Source organism: Pezoporus wallicus, unplaced genomic scaffold (assembly GCF_028554395.1).
Source record: "Pezoporus wallicus isolate ANWC-B61680 ecotype Strahan unplaced genomic scaffold, APGP_CSIRO_Pwel_v1 contig_4800, whole genome shotgun sequence".
Taxonomy (NCBI): Eukaryota; Metazoa; Chordata; class Aves; order Psittaciformes; family Psittacidae; genus Pezoporus; species Pezoporus wallicus.
The window spans coordinates 83,533-106,426 of NW_026643029.1; the positions used below are offsets into that span (position 1 = coordinate 83,533).

Below are 22,894 nucleotides of genomic sequence, written 5' to 3' on the forward strand. Positions count from 1 at the left end.
TACAGAATAATATGTTAATATAGAATTTGAATTAGTTTAGTTGTCATGTTTTTCTCCTTCTGTGGACTAACTTTAAAGCACTTGTTTTTTGCTGCAAGCTATTAACAAATTCAAACCTAAATTTCACTTTGAGTCTCATGTGACTGATATAAAGCAACATACCACCTCATACAGCATGAGTATAAATACATTTTAAAAGGGGTCACAAGCTTATTTGGACTTGGTTTCCTAGAAATTAAAATAGCAACATCTTCTAAAAACTTGGAGATTTTAAGTTTCTCTGCTTTGTTAGACCTGCAACTTTGTCACAGTTGTCAGTGAAATTTTCTGGGGTTTACAGCATACTCATGGTGAAGTACTGTCATTCTAATATAAAATAACCTTTTTTTATTTGGATTCCTCTAATTGCTGTCCTTTTAGAATAGGAGATTTTAATTGAACTAAATAATATAGAATTGTGGTGGGTTAGCCTTAGCTAACAGCCAAATGCCCACCCAGCTGCTCACTTGCCACCCCATCCAGCAGGACTGGGGGGGGGGAATAGGATGAGAAAGACAGGGAGATTGCTTACCACTTCTTGTCATGGCAGAATTTGGGCAAAATCAATTTGTTGCTGATTAAACAGTTAGTGGGAAACAGAAAGACAAACACTAAAACAGCTTGCTTTCCCTATTTTTTTTCCCTAGTCTCAACTTCACATTTTCACTACAGGCCCCTCTACTCCCAGCTTGCTAGCCCCAAGCAGTGCAGAGTGGGAGAGGTGGGGAATGGGGGATCTGAGATCAGTCCAAAACACTTAGTCTCTGCCATTCCTTCCTCCTTACACTTTTCCCCTGCTCCAGTGCAGGTCCTTTCCAGGGCTGTAGTCCTCTGGGGAAAACTCTGCTCCAGTGGGGGTCCTCCCTGGAATATAGTTCGTTCAGGAAATGTCCCTCTGCTCTGGTGTGGGGTCCTCCATGGGCTGCAGTGTGGATATTTGATCTGCTCTGGAACAACTCCTCCTCCTCAACAGAGTATTGTTGTAATCCAGCTTGCTCTCCTTCCCTCTCCAGCTTCCTCACTCCACTAGCTTCAGAACCAAGTTTTGCTTGACAGCAAAACACAAATGTGATTAGCGAGAGTCCTGCTACTTCACAAAACTATGCAACCTCCATCTTGTAGAGGGACAGTTTAACCTAAAGATACAACGAGATGTCTGCTGAACTTGAAGCAAATGTATTTAAAAATTATAGCTGTCCTCCAATATTTTTAATATTAAAAAGCTCAAGTTCATTAGAACTCGTTGAATCTGGAGCTGGCTACAATTTGAGTACGTTATGAAGCAAGTATTTTTCTCTAGAAACCCTGTTTTTTAAATACATGAAAGGTTTTTAAGTTACATTCTGAAGGTTGTAAACTTTATTTTTAAACCTTTGGAAACAAGAAATCATTATAAAAACATCTTTTAATTTTGAAGATGACTACTAAAATAGTGCACTTAATGATTATAATTTTAGAATTCTATATTTAGTTTTGTCTGTTGCCAAAAGATTCAGATGGCCAGAATAAAATTAATACAAAAGCATGTAATGTTAATTAAAGCTAAATGTAGTTGCAGCTTTGCTTTTGAACTTTTCTTCTTAGCTGTTAAGATCTTGAGCTTGACTTTTTATTTTTCCAGTGCAGTATATTTTTCAGTATGAGCCTCTGCAATGTATTCTTAAAATAGACTTTTTAAAAGAAAATGGATAAACAGGGAAAGGATTTAAACTTTAGTATTTGGTTCATCTTTTCATTTGCAACATAATCCTTATGATGATGCTTTTCTTGCTGTCATGGCTACAGCAACATTTTTCTATTCTTGTTTCCTTTGGTCTTAATAATTGGTATTAATGTGCAAAATTATTTTCTGAATGTTAAATTTTACTTTAAGATTAACATGTTTGGGTAGTTTATTTTGTTCTCCTTTCACAATTGTAACTTAAATGTCTCATTAAATTTTACAGTTTTAATACACCAGTAATTTTTCTGCTGTGCAATCAAGCAATTTCCCAATTTCTGCCTTATTTAATGTTGTCTCTGTCCTGGGTTCAGCAGTAGCAGTCATTTTTCTCCTTCTTAGTAGCTGGTGCAGTGCTGTGTTTTTGACTTTCAGCCTCGGAACAGCGCTGATAACACTGATGTTTTCAGTTGTTGCTAAGAAATGTTTACTCCGACCAAGGACTTTCTGAGCCTCATGCTCTGCCAGGGAGGAGGGGAAGCTGGGAGAAAGCAGAGACAGGAAACCTGACCCAAACTAGCCAAAGAGGTATTCCATACCACAGCACGTCATGCCCAGGTTGTAAAACTGGGGGCAGTTACCCGGAAGGGCTATATTCCTGCTTGGTTCGGGCTAGGTATCGGTCGGTGGGTGGTGCGCAATTGTATTCTCTTCCCTTGTTATTTCCCTTATCATTATTATTACTGGTGGTAGCAGTAGTGGTTTGTGTTATACCTTAGTTACTGGACTGTTCTTATCTCAACCCATGGGAGTTGTATTCTTTCAATTCTCCTCCCCATCCCTCCGGGATTGGGGGGAAGAAGGAGGGGTGTGAGCAAGCAGCTGCATGGTTCTGGGTTCCTGACTGAGCTTAAACCATGACAGTCGCCAAGAGAAGCTTACAGATATAGAGAGTTGTCTTTTGACACATGTGAATCATCACTAATTTGCAGATTGAAGTACAGAAAGTGTGGGGATCAGGGGGTTGTTGTTTTAGAGGCTTTTTTGTTTTTCATTCCAAGTGTTCTGGTAGAACTTCTATGCTTTCTCTCAATGACTTACACTCAAGTCATGCTTTATGCATCTTCAGGACTCTCCAGTTACTTTCAAAATAGGTAAGCTTGCAAAATTTCACAAAACAATTATTAGCTCTTATCAACTGTTTGTGGTAGTTCCATGAAGGGAAGAACCTCCATTAACATATAAAGGCAATACTGTCTTCATCTCAGTGCTGCTCTTCTCATAAGAATTTTCCTGTGGAAAACTTACTAATTTATTTTGCATCAAAGCTTTTCCTTTATTTTTCAAATTTTTCTTTAGGAACTGGAAAGTATGTTTTCCAGTGTGAACATTACCACCAAATTCTCATTTGGTAAACTCAGCTTTTAAGTGTTGATAAAGGTTTTCCACTGAATCATTAAAGTTCAAATTGGGTTGCTGAATAATCATACTCATATCTGCAAGAAGTAGTGTGTAGTGTCTGGTTGCCAAAAGGGAATAGAGAAACATCTTATGTACTAGAGATGAATTCTGCAAGAATTTCAGAAGTATTTATAGCTTTTTCTCTGGGAATATCTGTCAGTATGTAGAATTTGCAGAGGAAATGCTAGGTTTAATCTGATTCCAGTATTACTACTTCTTTATTCAACATATATAATAATATAGATATCATTAGTGTCTGTAGTACACTCACAAACCTATTATGGGAGAATGATAATTTGTTAGTCTCTGCACGGAGTTCACAAAATGATTTGCATGGATCCTATGCCACTTAATTATAGATAAAAGCTTCTTACATGCTGTGATTCACTAGTATCTCATCCCATTCAACATGTTAGCTTTCTACCACTCTTAATTTTCATCCTTTGTTATCACTGCCCAAGCATCTGTGTTAAGAAGTTTATATAAACTGACAGATACCAAGTCTGATCCTCAGCAAACCATGAATAGCTATGCTTAAACTAGATACCAAATTTTGCTTGCTGATCTAGTATCTTCCACATGACTTGAAGGTATTCTCAAGGTAGCTAGCTCCCCAAGCTTTGTATTATATATACATGTATATGGGCATATATAATGCATACATTCAAATAAAAAAATCGGCAGCTTTTCAATTGTTACTTCGGGAAAAAAAACCAACAAAACTATACTGGTCATTCCATTTATTTGCATGATGACTATTATTGGCCAATTCATTCTTGCTGTATCAAATGATCATTTAATTTTACAGGAGATAGAGAAAAGGAGAAGGGTTGAAGAATCTTACAAAAATGCTGTGACAGAACTGAAGAAAAAGTCCCACTTTGGAGGGCCAGACTACGAGGTACAAATTTTGCTTTTCAAGTTTTTAAAAATGCTAAGGCCTTTGAATATTGGTTTGTTTCTTAAAGGAGCGAGAAACTGATACATCCCAAGCATACCAGTCAGATGCCAGCACCTAGACTGAATGCTTGTAGCAATGCAGAGCTACTCCAACTGCTTCAGCCGATGAGTCGGCTTTACTCGGAGCTCGGCTAGCTGCCTCTACACAAATGCATGTAGTATGGGGAATAAACAAGAGGAATTAGAGATGTGTACATGACTACAGGGATATGACATTGTTGGAATCAAAGAAACATGGTGGGATAGCTCCTACGACTAGAATGTTGGAATGGAAGGTTATAGGCTCTTTAGGAAAGGTAGGCCAGGCAGACAGGGAGGGGGTGTAGCTATTTATGTCAATGATAGGCTGGAGAGTACAGAACTCTGCCTGGGGATGGGTGATGAGCCAACAGAGAGCTTGCAGGTCAGGATTAAAGGGAGAACAGTGACAGGGGTCGTTGCTATGGGGGTCTGCTACAGGCCATGTCATGGTTTAAGCCCAGATGGTAACTCAGAACCACTCAACTGCTCTCTCACTCTCCCCCTACTTCCCTCCCCCAACTCCCAGAGGGATGGGGAGGAAAATAGAACAGTCCAGTAACTAAGGTATAATACAAAACCACTACTGCTACCACCAATAATAATGATAAAGGAAATAATATGGGGAGAGAATATAAAACTAAAAGAGGAAAAGGAAAAGAAAACAATAAACACAAATACAGTTGCTCACCGCCCACCAACCGATACCCAGACTGACCCAAGCAGCAATCTGAGCCTTCTGGGTAACACCCCCCAGTTTATATACTGGGCATGACATGCTGTGGGATGGAATACCCCTTTGGCTAGTTTGTCTCAGGTGTCCTGTCTCTTCTTCCTCCTGGCTTCCTATGCCACACCTCACTGGCAGAGCACAAGACTGAAAAAGTCCTTGATTGGGGTAACCATTACTTAGGAACAACTAAAACACTGGTGTGTTATCAGCACTGTTCTCGGTCTAAAGTCGAAAATGTGGCACTGCACCAGCTACTAGGAAGGAGAAAAATAGCTGTTAAAGCCAAACTCAGGACAAGCCACCAGATCAGGAGCACTGCATATATAAACTCCTTTATAGGCAGAGAGGAGCAACCTCACACTTGCAAGCCCTTGTCCTCATGGGGGACTTGAACCACAGTGGTATTTGTTGGAGGGATGGTATGGCCCAGCACAAGCAGTTCAGGAGGTACCTCGATTGTGTGGATGACAGCTTCCTCATACAAGTGGTAGAAGAGCTGAGAAGTGCTGCCATTCTTGACCTTGTGCTCACCAACAGGGAGGGGCTGGTTGGGAATGTGATCATAGAATCATAGAATAGTTAGGGTTGGAAAGGACCTTAAGATCATCTAGTTCCAACCCCCCTGCCATGGTCAGGGACACCTCCCACTAAACCATGTCACCTAAGGCTTTGTCCAACCTGGCCTTGAACACCGCCAGGGATGGAGCACTCACAGCTTCCCTGGGCAACCCATTCCAGTGCCTCACCACCCTCACAGTAAAGGATTTCTTCCTTATATCCAATCTAAACTTCCCGTTTAAGTTTTAACCCATTACCCCTTGTCCTATCACTACAGTCCCTAATGAAGAGTCCATCCCCAGCATCCCTATAGCCCCCCTTCAGATACTGGAAGGCTGCTATGAGGTCTCCATACAGCCTTCTCTTCTCCAGGCTGAACAGCCCCAACTTTCTCAGCCTGTCTTCATACGGGAGGTGCTCCCATCCCCTGATCATCCTCATGGTCGTCCTCTGGACTTGTTCCAACAGTTCCATGTCATTTTTATGTTGAGGACGCCAGAACTGCACACAGTACTCCAAGTGAGGTCTCACAGGAGCAGAGTAGAGGGGCAGGATCACCTCCTTCGACCTGCTAGTGATGCTCCAAGGCAGCCTTGGCTGCAGCGATCATTTCACGGTGGAGTTTGAGATCCTCAGGACAGTGAGAAGGGCACACAGCAAGCTCACTACCCTGGACTTCAAGAGAGCAGACTTTAGCCTGTTCAGGAGCCTGCTCAGTACGTTCCCATGTTATAAAGCCCTGGAGGGCAGGGAGCCCAGAAAAGGTGGCTGATATTCAAGGATCGCCTGTTCCAAGCTTAGGAGCGATTTGTCCTGACTAGAAGGAAATGGGGCACGAAAGCCAGTAGGCCTCCATGGATGGACAAGGAACTGCTGAGCAAACTCAGATGGTGAAAAAAGAAGCTTATATATAGTGGAAGGAAGGACAGGCAGCCTGGGAGGAATACAGGGGTGTTGTTTGGGAAGCTAGGAATCAGGTCACGAAAGCTAAGGCCCAGTCAGAGTTGAGTCTGGCCGGGGATAGAATCATAGAATCATTGAATAGTTCAGATTGGAAAAGACATTAAGATCATGTAGTTCCAACCCCCCTGCCATGGGCAGGGACACCCCACACTAAACCATGTCACCCAAGGCTCTGTCCAACCTGGCCTTGAAAACTGCCAGGGATGGAGTATTCACAACTTCCTTGGGCAACCTATTCCAGTGCCTCAACCACCCTCACAATAAAGAACTTCTTCATTATATCTAACCTAAACTTCCCCTGTTCAAGTATGAACACATTACCCCTTGTCCTACCACTATGGTCCCTGAAGAAGACAGGGTGAGAAATTTGGGGCTGTTCAGCCTGGAGAAGAGAAGGCTGTGTGGAGATCTCATAGCAGCCTTCCAGTATCTGAAGGATATAAGGATGCTGGGGAGGGACTCTTCATTAGGGACTGTAGCAATAGGACAAGGGGTAGTGGGTTCAAACTTAAACAGTGGAAGTTTAGATTAGATATAAGGAGGAAATTCTTTACTGTGAGCTTGTTGAGGCACTGGCACAGGCTGCCCAGAGAAGCTGTGGATGCCTCATGTCGTGAGGCACTGGAATGGGTTGCCCAAGGAAGTTGTGAATGCTCCATTCCTGGTGGTGTTCAAGGCCAGGTTGGACAGCACCTTTGGTGACATGGTCTAGTATGAGGTGTCCCTGCCCATGACAGGGGGTTTGGAACTGTATGATCTTAGAGTCCTTTCCAGACCTAACCTTTCTATGATTCTATGATTGATTGGACAGAGTGTGTTTGTGGGTAAATCAGTTTCTGTGGCTGTTCAGGCATGTTCATGCTGCTTTTTATACCTTTAAATGTGAAACTGCATGAAGAATCAGAATCCTTACTTTTTTGAGAATAGAAGTTTTTCTTCAGCTCAGGTTACCTTATTCTGCTTTGGTCTAATATATTTTGCTTACAGATGTTTCTGCTGATTTTTTTTATTATTTTAGTATTTTTAAAGAAAAGATAGTTATAATGTTGAGCTTTTTCTACCTGGTTATGAATTCAGCTGCTTCTCCCAGATATCCTTGTTGTAAAGTAGGTTTTTGAAATTTGCTAGACCAATTCATTTTACAATACAATAAAGCGGTAAACCTAGTTTTCTTTAATTTCCATTTTACTTAGTGGACACAAGTTTTTAATAGCTGACTCAAGTCTACTTGCTGTTTGTTGTTTAACGGTTCTTTCCACGAAGTTTCAATAGTGATCCCCAGGATTTTGTCTTGTGTTGTGCTTTCAGCACATATCTGGACAGTGGAATTGAGTGTGCCCTCAGCAAGTTTGCAAATGACACCAAGCTGTGTGGTTCGGTTGATATGCTGGAGGGAAGGGATGCCATCCAGAGGGACACACTTGCGAGGTGGGCTGATGCCAACCTCATGAAGTTCAACCAAGCCAAGTGCAAGGTCCTGCACCTGGGCTGAGGCAATCCCAGGCACAGCTATAGGTTGGGTTGAGAAGACATTCAGAGCAGCCCTGCGGAGAAGGACTTGGGGGTGTTGGTCTGTGAGAAACTGAACATGATCAGCAGTGTGCGCTCGCAGCCCAGAAAGCCAACCATATCCTGGGCTGCATCCAAAGGAGCATGACCAGCAGGTCAAAGGAGGTAATCCTGCCCCTCTGCTCTTGTGGAGTATTGTTTACAGTTCTGGGACTCCAAGTACACAATATTTGGAATATTGTGTTCAGTTCTGGTGTCCTCAACACAGAAAGGATATGGAGCTGTTGGAATAAGTTCTAGACTTGGAAGTTCTAGGGCCATGAGGATGATAAGGGGGCTGGAGAACCTCCTGTATGAGGCAGGCTGAGAAAGTTGGTGCTGTTCATCCTGGAGAAGGGAAGGCTGCGTGGAGACCTCATTGTAACCTTCTAGTATCTGAAGGGGGCCTACAAGAATAGTGGAGAGAGACTCTTCATCAATGACTGTAGTGATAGGACAGGGGGTAATGGGTTAAAACTTAAACAGGAGAAGTTCAGGTTAGATATAAGGAATAAGTTCTTTACTGTGAGGGTGGTGAGGCACTGGAATAGGTTGCCCAAGGAAGTTGTGAATGCTCCATCCCTGGCAGTGTTCAGGGCCGGGTTGGACAGAGCCTTTGGTGCGATGGTTTAGTGTGAGGTGTTCCTGCCCATGGCAGGGGGGTTGGAACTAGATCATCTTAAGGTCCTTTCCAACCCTAACTGTTCTATGATTGTATGATTCCATCTAAAATGTACCCTAAAGCACTGGAGTACTTTTGGAAGGCATGTAACTGCACAATTATGTTAATATGTTTACTTCACTGACACAATGTAAACATTTTTAAAAGAAGATATATGTTAATTAAAGCCTAAATCTCATTTCAAAGCATATTGACACTGTTACTCAGTCTTCAGTTTCCTGTTTTTTTGCTTGCTTTGTAGAGCTATGCCTAAATTGTAATTAAAGTAAATAACTTCCTTCAACAAGTAGGGGTTTCAGATGAATTGTAATGTAAGAATATTGTTGAAAATAATTGAGGTCTTTGGAAGAAATTTCCTTCTGCCTGTTTTATGCATGATATGTAAATATCTATTTCTAATATTGAGCTTAAGTGGGGCATTCATGTGTTCAAAATTTTGAACTAGTTTTGTTTCTTATGTTCTAGGAGGGTCCTAATAGTCTGATTAATGAAGAAGAATTCTTTGATGCTGTTGAAGCTGCTCTCGATAGACAGGATCAAATGGAAGAACAGGTATTGATACTTGAGAAATGTGTTAATGATGAGCACTTCATGGAAAACTTCTGTGACTTACTCAGTCCTGGGGCGCATCTCTTGAAACTCTAGATATTTTATACTAACACAAGTGGAATTCTCTAATATTTATACAGTTAAATATCATTGTGAAAGTGACTTCACAACTTGCATAGAAAAGGATAGTTTAAGTGTTAAGCTAATTGAATGTCTCTGGTTTCTAATTCCTAAATAAGTGTATTAGTACTGTTTAAAACGTATCATTATATGTAACTCATGCCCTGTGAAAATAAGACTATCAAATTATTAGTTGTTGTAGCCATTATATAGATTGAAGATACCTCACTTGGTTTTGTAGTCCACCCAGTAGCAACTGACTACCAATAATTAAACCTATTTTATTGCAGTCCCAAAGTGAAAGATTATACTGGCCAACATCCTTACCTTCTGGAGATGCATATTCTGCTGTGGGGGCTCATAGATTTGTCCAAAAGGTAAGATATTTCTCATTATCTGCTCTGAATACTAGGCTGCATTCTATTTCTACATAATATTTTATATGGATAGGTAAGATTCTTTTTTTTAATTAATTTCTTTAGGTGTTTCTAGTATAACTGTCAATGGTTTACTCATTTTCAATTGAAGTAGCTGGAATGGACTGTTTTCTGTCTTGACTAAAAAAAAATACTGATTTCAGTATCTATTTAGAAAATGCTACACTTGTATCAAGCTTGTCATTTAAGGAATATATTAAAGGAGGAAAAAAACCCAAACAAACTGAATTTGCTAACCTCAGTGTTATTACGATGCTGTCATGGATTAAACCCAGCCAGTAACCAATTACCATGCAACCGCTTGCTCACACCCCTCTTATCTCCCCCCCCCCCCCCCCATGGGATGGGGAGGAGAATCGTAAGAATGTAAAACCCACAGGTTGAGATGAGAACAGTTTAATAACTAAAATAAAGTACAGTATAATAATAATGATAAGGAAAATAATGAGGAGAGAGATGTAAAACTGAAAGGGGAAAGGAAAAAAAAAAAATAAACCCAAGTGATGCCCAATACAATTGCTCACCACCTGCCAACTGATACCCAGCCCAACACAGCGGCAATTGGTCCCTTCTGGGTAACTTCCCCCAGTTTCTATACTGGGCATGACATACTGTGTTATGGAATACCCCTTTGGTTAGTTTGGATCAGGTGTCCTGTCTCTGCTTCCTCCCAGCTTCCCGTGCCTCTCCTCCCTGGCAGAGCATGAGAGAATGAAAAGTCATTGATCAGGGTAAGCACTACTGAGCAACAACTAAAACATCGGTGTGTTGTCAGCATTATTTTCAGACTAAGCCAAAACACAGCACTGCACCAGCTACTAGGAAGAAAATTTACTCTATCCCAGCCGAAACCAGGACAGATACCCTCACGCAAATTCATTTAATTGATTAAAAAACAAAACAAAATGAAACAAAACAGTCAAGGATCAGTTGACTTTGTTTAGTTTTTTTAGTGAAAACACTCAATGCTCTTCTTAGGGCTACACTGGACACATTGCATAATAGGTGCATGAAATCAGCATTCACTGCTGTGCTTGCTGCTTATGTTGCTTTTGTTTTCCTTCATTATTTCTTACTTGCAAGTTGGTACTGAATGTTCTGTTGTGCCTTTGCTTTGATTACTTGGTTTTTTCTTTGTCTGTCTCTGGTAGCCCTATAGTTGCTCTTCCTCCATGTCTTCCATTAATCTAGTCAGTGCCTCAGATGTTCACAGGTTCAGCACCCAGGTACTGTATTACTGTGTAGAGTGGGGGTTGCATATCTTTGCTGCGTTTCATCCTCTTTCATCACTGCTAGCATTAAACTAGTATGTTAAAACAGAAAATAAGTTCTCTATTCCTGTACTAAGTAGTTGTCTTTGAGGGTTTCTATTTGATTCAATTACTTTTTTTCTTCCTGGTCTGAAGTGTATTGTCCAAAGGGTACATTGTACAAACAAAATTACTTACATTAATTAAAAGTAAACAACATCTTTCAATTCTATATCAGATCAGAAAAATTTCATTAAGTATTCTTTAATATTGCTTTATACTTGTACTACTTCCTATATTATGTTTTATAGGTTATAAAGCCTAGTGTGCATAGAATATACTTTTGTAAGTTGTGCAAAAAACACTTATAGGTTCAGGCTATTAATCTTGTGATCGATTGTACACCCCAGACTAATCTGTATGTTGTTCAGTTGACTAACATTTGCTTATAGTGCTTTCCCTTTTTTAAAAAAGGTATTTCTAGTAATTTGGGAAAATTGTGTCAATTACATGGACTTATTTTCTGTGATGAGTTCTAGTAGTTGCTGACCTTTTAGGTTGAAGAGCTATTAAATTGTTTCCATAACTTGTAAACTTTACACAACAATGGATACTTTATATTTTTGTCTCTATTTTTTTGTTTTGTGGGGGAGTGGAATTTGGAAATTGGGGGGACAGACACAAAAGAAACAGAGTAGAATAAAAATGTAGATTTAAAATAAAAATCCATTTCCTGTCCCACCACCTATTTTTATGCATGTTATTTTGAAAAAAAAAAGGTGTTCACATAGCTTGATAAAAATGTATCAAATATTTGGCCTTTAAGATAAACACACAACTGTCTAGCTAAGTAAGTTTTAAATGAGTATTTTATAATAGTGGAGCCTCTGCATCATTGTGATTTTTTGGAATGCAAGCACTTCTGTTCATTTTTTCTAACAGGCAACTGTGCAAAGATGCTAATGAAACAGAATAGGCATGCTTTGCTTATGCCCATTTCCTTCACTGCTGTTTCAATATGACTTTTGATATGCATTCACTTTTTTAGAGCTGGTCTGTCCCCCTTCTTTGTTCAGCTTTTTAAATGCCCTTCAGCGAATATTGGCTTTCAAGTTTTTCAGTACATTGTAATTCTATTTGGAGATACCTGAAGCAATTTCCTATATACTGAAATAAAACTGTCTTAGGTTGAAATAGCGAGTTTTGACAGTTTAGAGGTGTAAAGGAAGGATAGGGAAGTACCTATAAAGAATGAAGTTGGAAGTTGAGTCAAGATTTTGGCTTTTGCTTCCAAAGGCCAGAAGTATCTGTTTTTGATCTGTGATAGAAGGCTCTGTTGTCGAAGTTCAGCTCCTGCACAGGATTTGAATTATTGACTTGTGGCTTCTAATACTGTACCAGTCCCCTGTCCAAGAAGATGGAAGGAATTATTTAAAAATGTGTATTTTTTTCCTTTAAAGGTGGAAGAGATGGTACAAAATCATATGACATACTCCTTGCAAGATGTAGGAGGAGATGCAAATTGGCAGGTAGTGGTAGAAGAAGGAGAAATGAAGGTAAACATTTGGGTTTTTCCTTAATTGATAAGAGATGATATGCTGTAAAGACAGATATTTTTACTCTCTTTGAATACTATCACGCAGCAAGTTATGCTGTTAAAATGTCTCTCTGAGAATAGAGAACTAGAGTCCACAAGAGCTGCAGCTTCTAATCTATTCAGATTCCTTTCTCATTTTTTCCTACTTAAAACTTGGTATCAAAATGGTGTGTAAATTCAATGTATGAAACTGTTATATTGTAGCAAGTTATTGTTGGCTATTCCGCTGTGCTTGTATACATTCTTGTGCATAGTGATAAATAAGGTAGCTTAATTTTTGGAGTAGAGACTCATAATACTGGTATTTTAATGTGAAGTGCCATGCAAGAACATCTGCATTGGTAGTTACCAGAGAACACTGACATGACAAATTATTCATGTGTTAGTCTTCTAGGTAAGTTTTTATCAAAGCTGAAGAAACTTTAAACAATTAAAACACGCATCAGTAAAGAGGATCAGTACTAGTGCCTCCAGGAAAAAGCGGCAGGTCATAGTAGAGGGTGACTCTACTTTCAAGGTCACAGATGCACCCATTTTTTGGCCTGACCCAGTTTCGAGAGAGGTGTGTTGCCTACCAGGAGCTCAGATCAGGAATGCTGCTGAGAGGCTGCCTGGTCTAGTAAGTCCCACTGACTATTAACCACTTTTCATGGGTGTTTAGTGATAAACACAGCAGTAGCCTGGAGAACATCAAGAAAGACTACAGAGCCCTGGGAGAGGTGGTTAGGGGATCTGGAGATCAGATGATAGTTTTTTCAATACTCCAGGTCAGACGGGAGGACACTGAAAAGACCAGGAGGATTTGGCAGGTTAATAAATAGTTAGAACAGTGGTGCTATGGTCAGGGGTTTGGTTATTTAGAACATGGGACTTGATTTGGGAGGCCAGGTCTACTGGAGGCTGGTGGAGCTGTTCTGACAAAGAAGGGAAGAGCTGCTTTGGTAGGAGATTTGCCAGGCTGGTCAAGGCAGCTTTAAACTAGATGTAAGGATATAAGGAGGAAGTTCTTTACTGTAAGGGTGGTGAGGCACTGGAATGGGTTGTCCAGGGAAGTTGTGAATGCTCCATCCCTGGCGGTGTTCAAGGCCAAGTTGGACAGAGCCTTGGTTTAGTGTGAGATGTCCCTGCCCATGGCAGGGGGGTTAGAACTAGGTGATCTTAAGGTCCATTCCAACCCTAACTATTCTATGATTCTGTGTTGGGGGAAGGGGGCATTGATCCTTCCCAACACTCCCAGGCAGTTGCCAGCACCTGTAATAAATGCTTGGAGCAATTCAGAGATATTTCAGCTGCTCCAGCCAATGAGTCTTCATTTGGAGCTCAGCTCAGATGCCTCTATAAAAATGCCCGTAGTGTGGGAAATAAACAAGAGGAATTAGAGATGTGTGCATGGCTATGGGGATATGATATCACGGCCATCACAGAAACATGGTAGGATGGCTCCTATGACTGGAGTGTTGGAATGGAAGGTTACAGGCTCTTTAGAAAAGACAGGCCCAGCAGACGGGAGGGGGAGTACCTATTTATATCAGTGATAGGCTGGAGAGTATGGAACTCAATCTGGGAACAGGTGATCAGTTAACAGAGAGTTTGTGGGTCAGGGTCAAAGGGAGAATGGCGATGGGAGACATCACTGTGGGGATCTGTTACAGACCACCTGGTCAGGAGGACTCTGTGGATGAAGGTCTCTATAGACAGATAGGAACAGACTCATGCTTGCAGGACCTTGTCCTCATGGGGGACTTCAACCACCCTGATATATGTTGGAAGGATGGTACAGCTCAGCACAACCAACCCAGGAGTTTCCTCAATTGTGTGGAAGACAACTTCCTCTTTCAAGTAACAGAGGAGATGACAAAGAGAGGTGCCATGCTTGACCTTGTGTTCAACAACAGGGAGGGTCTTTTTGGGAATGTGGTGCTCCAAGGCAACCTTGGCTGTAGTGATCATGAGATGGTTGAGTTTGACATCCTCAGGACAGTGACAAGGGCACACAGGAAGCTTACTGCCCTGGACTTCAAGAGAGCAGACTTTGGCCTGTTCGAGAACTTGCTCAGTAAGGTTCCATGGGATAAAGCCGTAGAAGGCAGGGGGGCCCAGGCTGCTGGTTGATATTAAAGGATCACCTGCTCCAAGCTCAGGAGTGTTGCATCCGAAATAGAAGGAAGTGTGGCAGGAGGGCCAGGAGACCTCCATGGCTGAATAAGGAGTTGCTGATATGAAATAGGAACTCACTCCTCTAAACAAGATAACAAGGTTTTATTGAGGGACAAAGTCAATAAAGCAAAAGCAAAAGGGATGGGCACATGACCATAGCCAGAGGTGCAACTGATTAGTATTTGTTACAGGTTTATATACTTTCACTATTGCATTAGTCACATACATATTCATAATTCCCACATATAGGTGGGGAATATTATAACTAGCTCCAGGAACTTATTAGCATAAATCCCCTCCTCTTGGCTTCTGCCCACTGCTCTCCAGTGATTGTGGGCAGGGGTCTTGATGATGAAGTAAGCAGTCTTCCTCTTGTGAGTAGGGGTCTTCAAGATGAAGTAAGCAGTTTTCCTCACAGTGTACTTTTCACCTTTGGCATAGTTGGACACCCCAGTAATCACACAACTAGCTGAAACCAGCCATATCTGTAGTTCTTCTTATAACTAGCAAAGATTTAGAACAGTGCGACCTTCCTGCAAAATTCATTGCAGGACGGGCAGACAAGGAGTATCCCAAGCTAGCAGATGTTTGGGAGGCTCTGTCTCTAAACTAACTGATAAGTAGAAGGATGGTGTGAAATAACTCGTTTAGTGGGGCCACTAAATCCTGTTATCTCACCAGAGACTTACAACACAAACATTGTTCTTTAAAGCTAAAGATACTTTAGAAGACTAGTGTGAAACAACTAACTCATGTTTAATGGGGCCACTACATTCCACAGACTTACAACATGAACATTGTTCTCTTTCTACAACTAAGCTAAAATGTATTTTAACTCTATGTTTTCAAGGCGCTAGCTTTTCTTATATCAAGATGTCATGTCCCCCCCCTTTCTTTTAGCTTTACAAATTATTTTGCTATGTGACTCCGTTTTGCTCAAGAGTTCTAGCCCTTTTTAACTTGTTGTCTAATCTTGTGTCTTTAGCAAGCTTTGTTTCTGTTATTGTAAACTTGTACAGTTATATCCACATAACCACACCTATGATTTGCGAAAGCCAATACATTTATGTGTTTATCACACTGAGGAAACTTAAGAGGGGAAAAAAGAAGCTTATAAAAGGTGGAAGCGAGGACAGGGGGCCTGGGAAGAATACAGGGACGTTGTCCAAGAAGCTATGGACCAGGCCAGGAAAGCTAAGGCCCAGTTAGAATTAAATCTGACACTTTCCCGCATTACGTCCTTGTCTCTACAATTGGAAACACATCGATTTGATGGCTGGACCACTCTGTGGACAAAGAACTGGCTGGATGGCTGCATGCAGACTGTTGTGGTCAACAGCTGAATGTCCAGATGGAGACCAGTAGCAAGTGGTGTCCTTCAGGGATCGGTGTTGGGACCCATCCTGTTCGACATCTTTGTTAGTGACTAAGACAGTGGAATTGATGTGCCATCAACAAATTTTTGACGACACTAAGTTATGTGGTTTGGTTGACATGCTGATGGAAAGGAATGCCATCCAGAGGGACCTTGACACGCTTGTGAGGTGGGCCAATGCCAACCTCATTGTCCTGGGTTCAGCAGTAGCAGTCATTTTTCTCCTTCTTAATAGCTGGTGCAATGCTGTGTTTTTGACTTTCAGCCTGGGAACAGTCCTGATAACACTGATAATTTTAGCTGTTGCTAAGAAATGTTTACTCCAACCAAGGACTTTCTGAGTCTCATGCTCTGCCAGGGAGGAGGGGAAGCTGGGAGGAAGCAGAGACAGGACACCTGATCCAAACTAGACAAAGAGGTATTCCATACCACAGCACGTCATGCGCAGGTTGTAAAACTGAGGGCAGTTACCTGGAAGGGTTAGATCACTGCTCGGGTCAGGCTGTGTACTGGTCAGCAGGTGGTGAGCAGTTTTATCCTCTTCCCTTGTTTTTTCCCTTAGTATTATTATTATTATTGGTGACAGTAGTAGTGGTTTTGTGTTATACCTTAGTTGCTGGACTGTTCTTATCTCAACCCATGGGAGTTCCATTCTTTCGATTCTGCCCCCCCATCCCTCCGGGAGCAGGGGGGAGGAGCGGGGAGTGGGGGGGAGACTGCGTGGCTGACTGGGTTTAAACCCCAGCACTCATGGAGTTCAACCAAGCCAAGTGCAAGGTCCTACACCTGGGTTGGAGCAATCCCAGGCACAGCTACAGGTTGGACAGAGAAGAGATTCAGAGCAGCCCTGCGGAGGACTTGGGATTATTGGTTGATGAGGAACTTAGCATGAGCCAGCAGTGTGCACTTGCATCCCAGAAAGCCAACCGTATCCTGGGCTGCATCAAAAGGAGCGTGACCAGCAGGTTCGAAGAAATTGATCCTTTCCCTGTACTCTGCTCTCATGAGACCTCACTTGGAGTACCATGTACAGTTCTGGTGTCCTCAACATAAAAAGGACATGGAGCTATTGGAGCAATTCCACAGGAGGCCACGAGGGTGATAAGGGGCCTGAAGCACCTCCTGTGTGAAGACAGGCTGCGAAAGTTGGTGTTGTTCAGCCTGGAGAAGGCTGCATGGAGACCTCATAGCAGCCTTCCAGTATCTGAAGGGGGCCTACAAGGATGCTGGGGATCCCCTTCATTAGGGGCTGTAGCAGTAGGACAAGGGGTGGTGGGTTCAAGCTTAAATGGGATGTTTAGTTTAGATATAAGGAAGAAGTTCTTTACTGTGAGGGTGGTGAGGCACTGGGATAGGTTGCCCAAGGAAATTGTGAATGCTCCATCCCTGGTAGTGTTCAAGGCCAAGTTGGATGGAGTCTTGGGTGAAATGGTTTAGTGTGAGGTGTCCCTTGCGCCACGGCAGGGGGGTTGGAACTAGATCATCTTAAGGTCTTTTCCAACCCTAAGTGTTCTATGATTCTATTCTAATAGTTTTGTCAGTTTTTGTTCTGCATTTCTTTCTTTGTATTTGGCCATAGGTGTACCGAAGAGAGGTGGAAGATCATGGAACAGTTTTAGATCCTTTGAAAGCAACACATGCTGTTAAAGGAGTAACAGGGCATGAAGTTTGCCACTACTTCTGGAACGTCAATGTTCGTAACGACTGGGAAAGTAAGGAATCAGTTCTTAAGCTATGCATTTTTATCAGCAAGCATATTGTTTATAACATTGACCTGATGTTTGTGCTTTAGCTGATGATGCAATCATCATTTACCAGATGCATAAGGTAATAACACTTCACCTGTATACACACCTTAGTTAGCCTGGGGCATACGCGTTCTAATCTATTCTGAAATACTTTAACATCTGAACAAGTTAAAATACTATTCAAAACAGAGGTTCAGAACAGGTTCTCTATTAAACTGCAACTTTTTCAATTTTTAAAACTTGGCTTGATAGCATAATTGGATGTGTATGTGTCTGATAGGGCTTGTAATAACAAATGAGTTCTTTTTTTCATCTAAGTATATCACTGCCAGCAAGCAAGGGTCATCTAAAGCAAGCTAAAGCAATAAATTGACATTGACTACAGGGACGAAAACAATACCACTGTGTTTTGTTACAGTAATGAAGGCTATTGTTGAGCACGATTAGTTGACATATGCATTTGCATTATGATGTGGTATAATTGCTGGTACATTTGTTCTTTAAACTTCATTATGTTTTTTCACCCCAACCGGTTCTGATGTAGCTTTACTAAAATATTCCTATCAACCCAATAACTGTAACCTAACAGGTTAAAAAAAAACCTCTGGGAATGGAGTGAACAAATTCACCTTTAATCTTGCATGATTCCAAGTATTAGTATACTCAAATACTCAAATGTTAAAACAAATATTTTGGGTTTCTTACAATTTTCCTAATAATGTAGTTAACTTAAAGCTGCCTTAACAACAGATTCCAATTTTTAAATAAGGCATTTGTATGAACTGTATAGTGTTGTGGTAAAAGTTAGACTTTTTTCCCCTACTGAGTGTCAGGAAAATGGCTTCTGTGCAGTTTTACTTTATTTTATCAGACACTTGGCTTCTGAAACTTTCTCTTAAATAATACCAGTTTACCGTATTTGTTTCACTAAAGTAGAAGTTTCTTGAAATATTTGTTATAAATATGTCTTTCTCTCTTTTACTCTCTCTGTCTCTCTCCATATTTATGGAGACATAAATAACTGTAGATGCATCTATTTATACTTAACCAGTAGTTCAGTTTGTAGCTTACAAGTATTAACTGAAATATAAACCTGAGATTGAGAGAACAGGAGGGGAAATGCCTCTTCCTGGGTGTCTACTGAAAAAGTAGCAGCTTGGCTCCCTGCCTTTCAAAGGTCTTAAAATTTTGCTTTATTTTTTTTAAATTAAGTATAGACATATAACCTGATAAACATATGTCCTGGGTTCAGCAGTAGCAGTCATTTTTCTCCTCCTTGGTAGCTGGTGTAGTGCAGTGTTTTGACTTTCAGCTTGGGAACAGAGCTGATAGCGATGTTTTGGTTTGGCCAAGGACTTTGTGAGCCTCATGCTCTGCCAGGGAGGAGGGGAAGCCAGGAGGAAGCAGAGACAGGACACCTGACCCAAACTGACCAAAGAGGTATTCCATACCACAGCACGTCATGCCCAGGATGTAACTGGGAGTGAGCCAGAAGGGCTGGGAGACTGCAGGGTTGGAGGAGGTATCGGTTGGAGCTTGGTTGGGCTTGGGGGGCGAGTTATTGGTCAGCTGGTGCTGAGGTGTTGTATTCTCTTCCCTTGTTATTTCCTTTATCATTATTATCACTGGTGGTAGCAGTAGTGATTTGTGTTATACCTTAGTTACTAAACTGTTCTTATCTCAACCGGTGGGAGTTGCATTGTTTTTGATTCTCCTCTGGCCATCGCCGCGCGCCCCCCCCCCCGGGAGTAGGGGGAGGGAAAGAAGGGGGGGGAGTGAGTGAACGAGTTACCTGACTGGGTTTAAACCACGACAGTTCTTTTTTGGCGCCCAACATGGGGCACGAAGGGTTGAGATAACGACAGATCTGACTGGATTAATAGTCACTCGTCACAATGCTGATTTATTGGCTCTCAGAGTTGTTCTTGTTGATCTCACAGCTTCAGAATGTTGTAACTTACTTAGAGCCGGTATTTGCTGTGTTAGTGTTTATCAAGTGTGGGGCCTGGGCTAAGGTTCTTGTCTCACTGTGCTTTATGGCAATGGCTTGTAATACGGGCGGGCTCCAGCAGCAGGGCGGGACGGACGTGGCCGTGGACTTGTACCTGGCCGTCTGGCTGCTCTTCACCGTCCTGGCCCTCACCCTGCTCTCCATCTTCGTGAGGCTGCGGGGAGGCGAGGGGGAGCGGCCCCGGGAGCCGGCGGCAGCCGAAGCGGCTCAGGAGAGCGGCCCCGGGGACCAAGCGGCGGCGGGAGCGGGGCCGGAGGCCGCGAGGCGACGGCTGCCGGTGGAGGAGGTCGGGGCGGTCGAGGAGCAGAAGGAAGCGGCTGCTGAGCAGCGGGATAAGGTGGTGGAGGAGCCGAGCCCCACGGAGGAGCCGAGCCCTTCGGAAGAGCCGAGCCCCGCGGCTGAGCCGAGCCCCGCGACAGCCGAGAGCATTCCCCGGAAGCCGCCCGCCGAGCCCCAGGAGGATGCAGGAGACCACGCAGCATTTCCCAGCAAGGCAGAGGAGGAAGATCTGGACTCAGGAAAAGAGAAGCTGGTGGTGGGAGAGCCGGCAAGCACAGCAGCTACACCAGCCCCAGTGACAAGTACAGCAGCATCGTGTGAGAGTTCTGAAGGTTTTGAATGGCCTTTGGGTACCCTTGGGACCTGCCTGCTGATTATCATGGGGATCAGCATGTTGGCACACACACAGGCTGTGTTCTACCCACAACCATTTTGTCTGATCTCAAAAGTTAAGCAGAGTCAGGTTTGGGTCTTGTCTGGGGTTAGACGACAATATAGGGGGACCAAGAGGTTTTCCCCAAGGCTGAACAGTCATGAGTGGCAGGGTGTGTGGGACAGTATGGGCTAGTATCTAGTCCACTGGGCCCCTCCAGTGCTTTGGAAGCATCGGAGATGGAAGGCATCTGTATGGAGTCCCCAACAACAAGCTGCAGAAACTGCTGAAGGGGACACTGAATTATTTTGAGCCTGGTGGGACCATGGCACTTCAGGCCATTAGGGCAGAGATGCAACATAGAGATGGACTCATGATCGAGGGGTGGACTTAGCAATGGGCGCTATTGCCCAGCTTATTCACGAGTGTGAACACTGCAGACAGTCTCTCCTGCTCTGGAAGACTGTTACAAGAGATGGAGCCTGACATGGACCAGATGGACGCAGCAGCTTTATAGGGACTGGTCCATGCACTAAGATAAGAGTGCACCGAGATAAGAGTGATGGTATATTGAAAATGTGGGATCTGAGCACGACGTGAATGGTATGGAATAAGGGGTGGATAATGTCCTGGGTTCAGCAGTAGCAGTCATTTTTCTCCTCCTTGGTAGCTGGTGTAGTGCAGTGTTTTGACTTTCAGCTTGGGAACAGAGCTGATAGAGATGTTTTGGTTTGGCCAAGGACTTTGTGAGCCTCATGCTCTGCCAGGGAGGAGGGGAAGCCAGGAGGAAGCAGAGACAGGACACCTGACCCAAACTGACCAAAGAGGTATTCCATACCACAGCACGTCATGCCCAGGATGTAACTGGGAGTGAGCCGGAAGGGCTGGGAGACTGCAGGGTTGGAGGAGGTATCGGTTGGAACTTGGTTGGGCTTGGGGGGGTGAGTTATCGGTCAGCTGGTGCTGAGGTGTTGTATTCTCTTCCCTTGTTATTTCCTTTATCATTATTATCACTGGTGGTAGCAGTAGTGATTTGTGTTATACCTTAGTTGCTAAACTGTTCTTATCTCAACCCGTGGGAGTTGCATGGAGCTATTGGAGCAATTCTACAGGAGGCCACGAGGGTGATAAGGGGTCTGAAGCACCTCCTGTGTGAAGACAGTCTGCGAAAGTTGGTGCTGTTCAGCCTGGAGAAGAGAAGGCTGCATGGAGACCTCATAGTAGCCTTCCAGTATCTGAAGGGGGCCTACAAGGATGCTGGGGAGGGACTCTTCATTAGGGAGTGTAGCAGTAGGACGAGGGGTGGTGGGATCAAGCTTAAACGGGAAGTTTAGTTTAGACATAAGGAAGAAGTTCTTTACTGTGAGGGTGGTGAGGCACTGGGATAGGTTGCCCAAGGAAGCTGTGAATGCTCCATCCCTGGTAGTGTTCAAGGCCAAGTTGGATGGAGTCTTGGGTGAAATGGTTTAGTGTGAGGTGTCCCTTGTGCCACGGCAGGGGGGTTGGAACTAGATCATCTTAAGGTCCTTTCCAACCCTAATTGTTTTATGATTCTATGATTCTATTAAAGGAATACAAGGGAAAATGTGGGAGCTCTCTGGAAGGAAAGTGGAGAACTGGTCATCTGGACATGGAGGAAGCCAAGGTACTCAATGCTTTTTTTTCTTCGGTCTTCAGCATCAAGAGCTCCAGCCTCTCTGCCCATGTCGAAGAAGGCAAAGCCATGGATTGGGAGAATGAAGAACTGCCTTTTGTTGGAGAACGTAAATTTTGAGGTCATCTAAGAAACCTGAACATGCACAAATTCATGGGACCTCATGAAATGCATCTACAGGTCCTGAGGGAACTTGTGGATATTGTTGCTAAGCCATTATCTATCATATTTGAGAAGTTGTGTCTGTCAGGTGAAGTTTTTTCTCTGGAAAAGCGAAATATAACCCCCATTTTTAAAAATAGGAAAAGGAAAGTGCAGGGAACTACAGGCCAGGCAGTCTCAGCTCAGTCCGCTCTCAAGCTCATGGAGCACATCCTCCTGGAAACTATGCTAAAGCACATGGAAAATAAGCAGGTGGTTGGTGACAGCCAGCATGGCTTCACTAGGGGCAAATACTGTCTAACAAATTTTATGGCCTTCTATGATGGGAATATGGAGTTGGTGGATAATGGAAGAGGCACTGACATCTACCTGGACTTGTGCAAGGCATTTGATAGTGTCCTGCACAACATCCTTTTCTCTAAACTGGAGAGACATGGGTTTGATGGACAGACCACTTGACGGATAAGGAATTGTCTGGATGGTCACACACAAAGACTTGTGGTCAACGGCTCGATGTCCAAGTAGAGATCAGTGACGACTGATGTTCCTCTGGGGTCAGT

The 22,894-nt window shown here is 42.9% G+C and overlaps 1 protein-coding gene across 1 annotated transcript in view; it reads left to right on the top strand.

Moving 5' to 3' along the window:
- LOC130592289 (ceramide transfer protein-like) overlaps nt 1-17,970 on the top strand; it is a 75,436-nt gene extending 57,466 nt beyond the window's left edge. The window contains exons 8-14 of the mRNA XM_057396521.1: nt 3,969-4,061; nt 9,088-9,174; nt 9,582-9,668; nt 10,880-10,954; nt 12,439-12,534; nt 17,687-17,819; nt 17,900-17,970. Coding sequence (XP_057252504.1) covers nt 3,969-4,061; nt 9,088-9,174; nt 9,582-9,668; nt 10,880-10,954; nt 12,439-12,534; nt 17,687-17,819; nt 17,900-17,970 — 642 coding nt within the window. The remainder of the gene's footprint in view (nt 1-3,968; nt 4,062-9,087; nt 9,175-9,581; nt 9,669-10,879; nt 10,955-12,438; nt 12,535-17,686; nt 17,820-17,899) is intronic.
- The last annotated feature ends 4,924 nt before the right edge of the window (nt 17,971-22,894 follow it).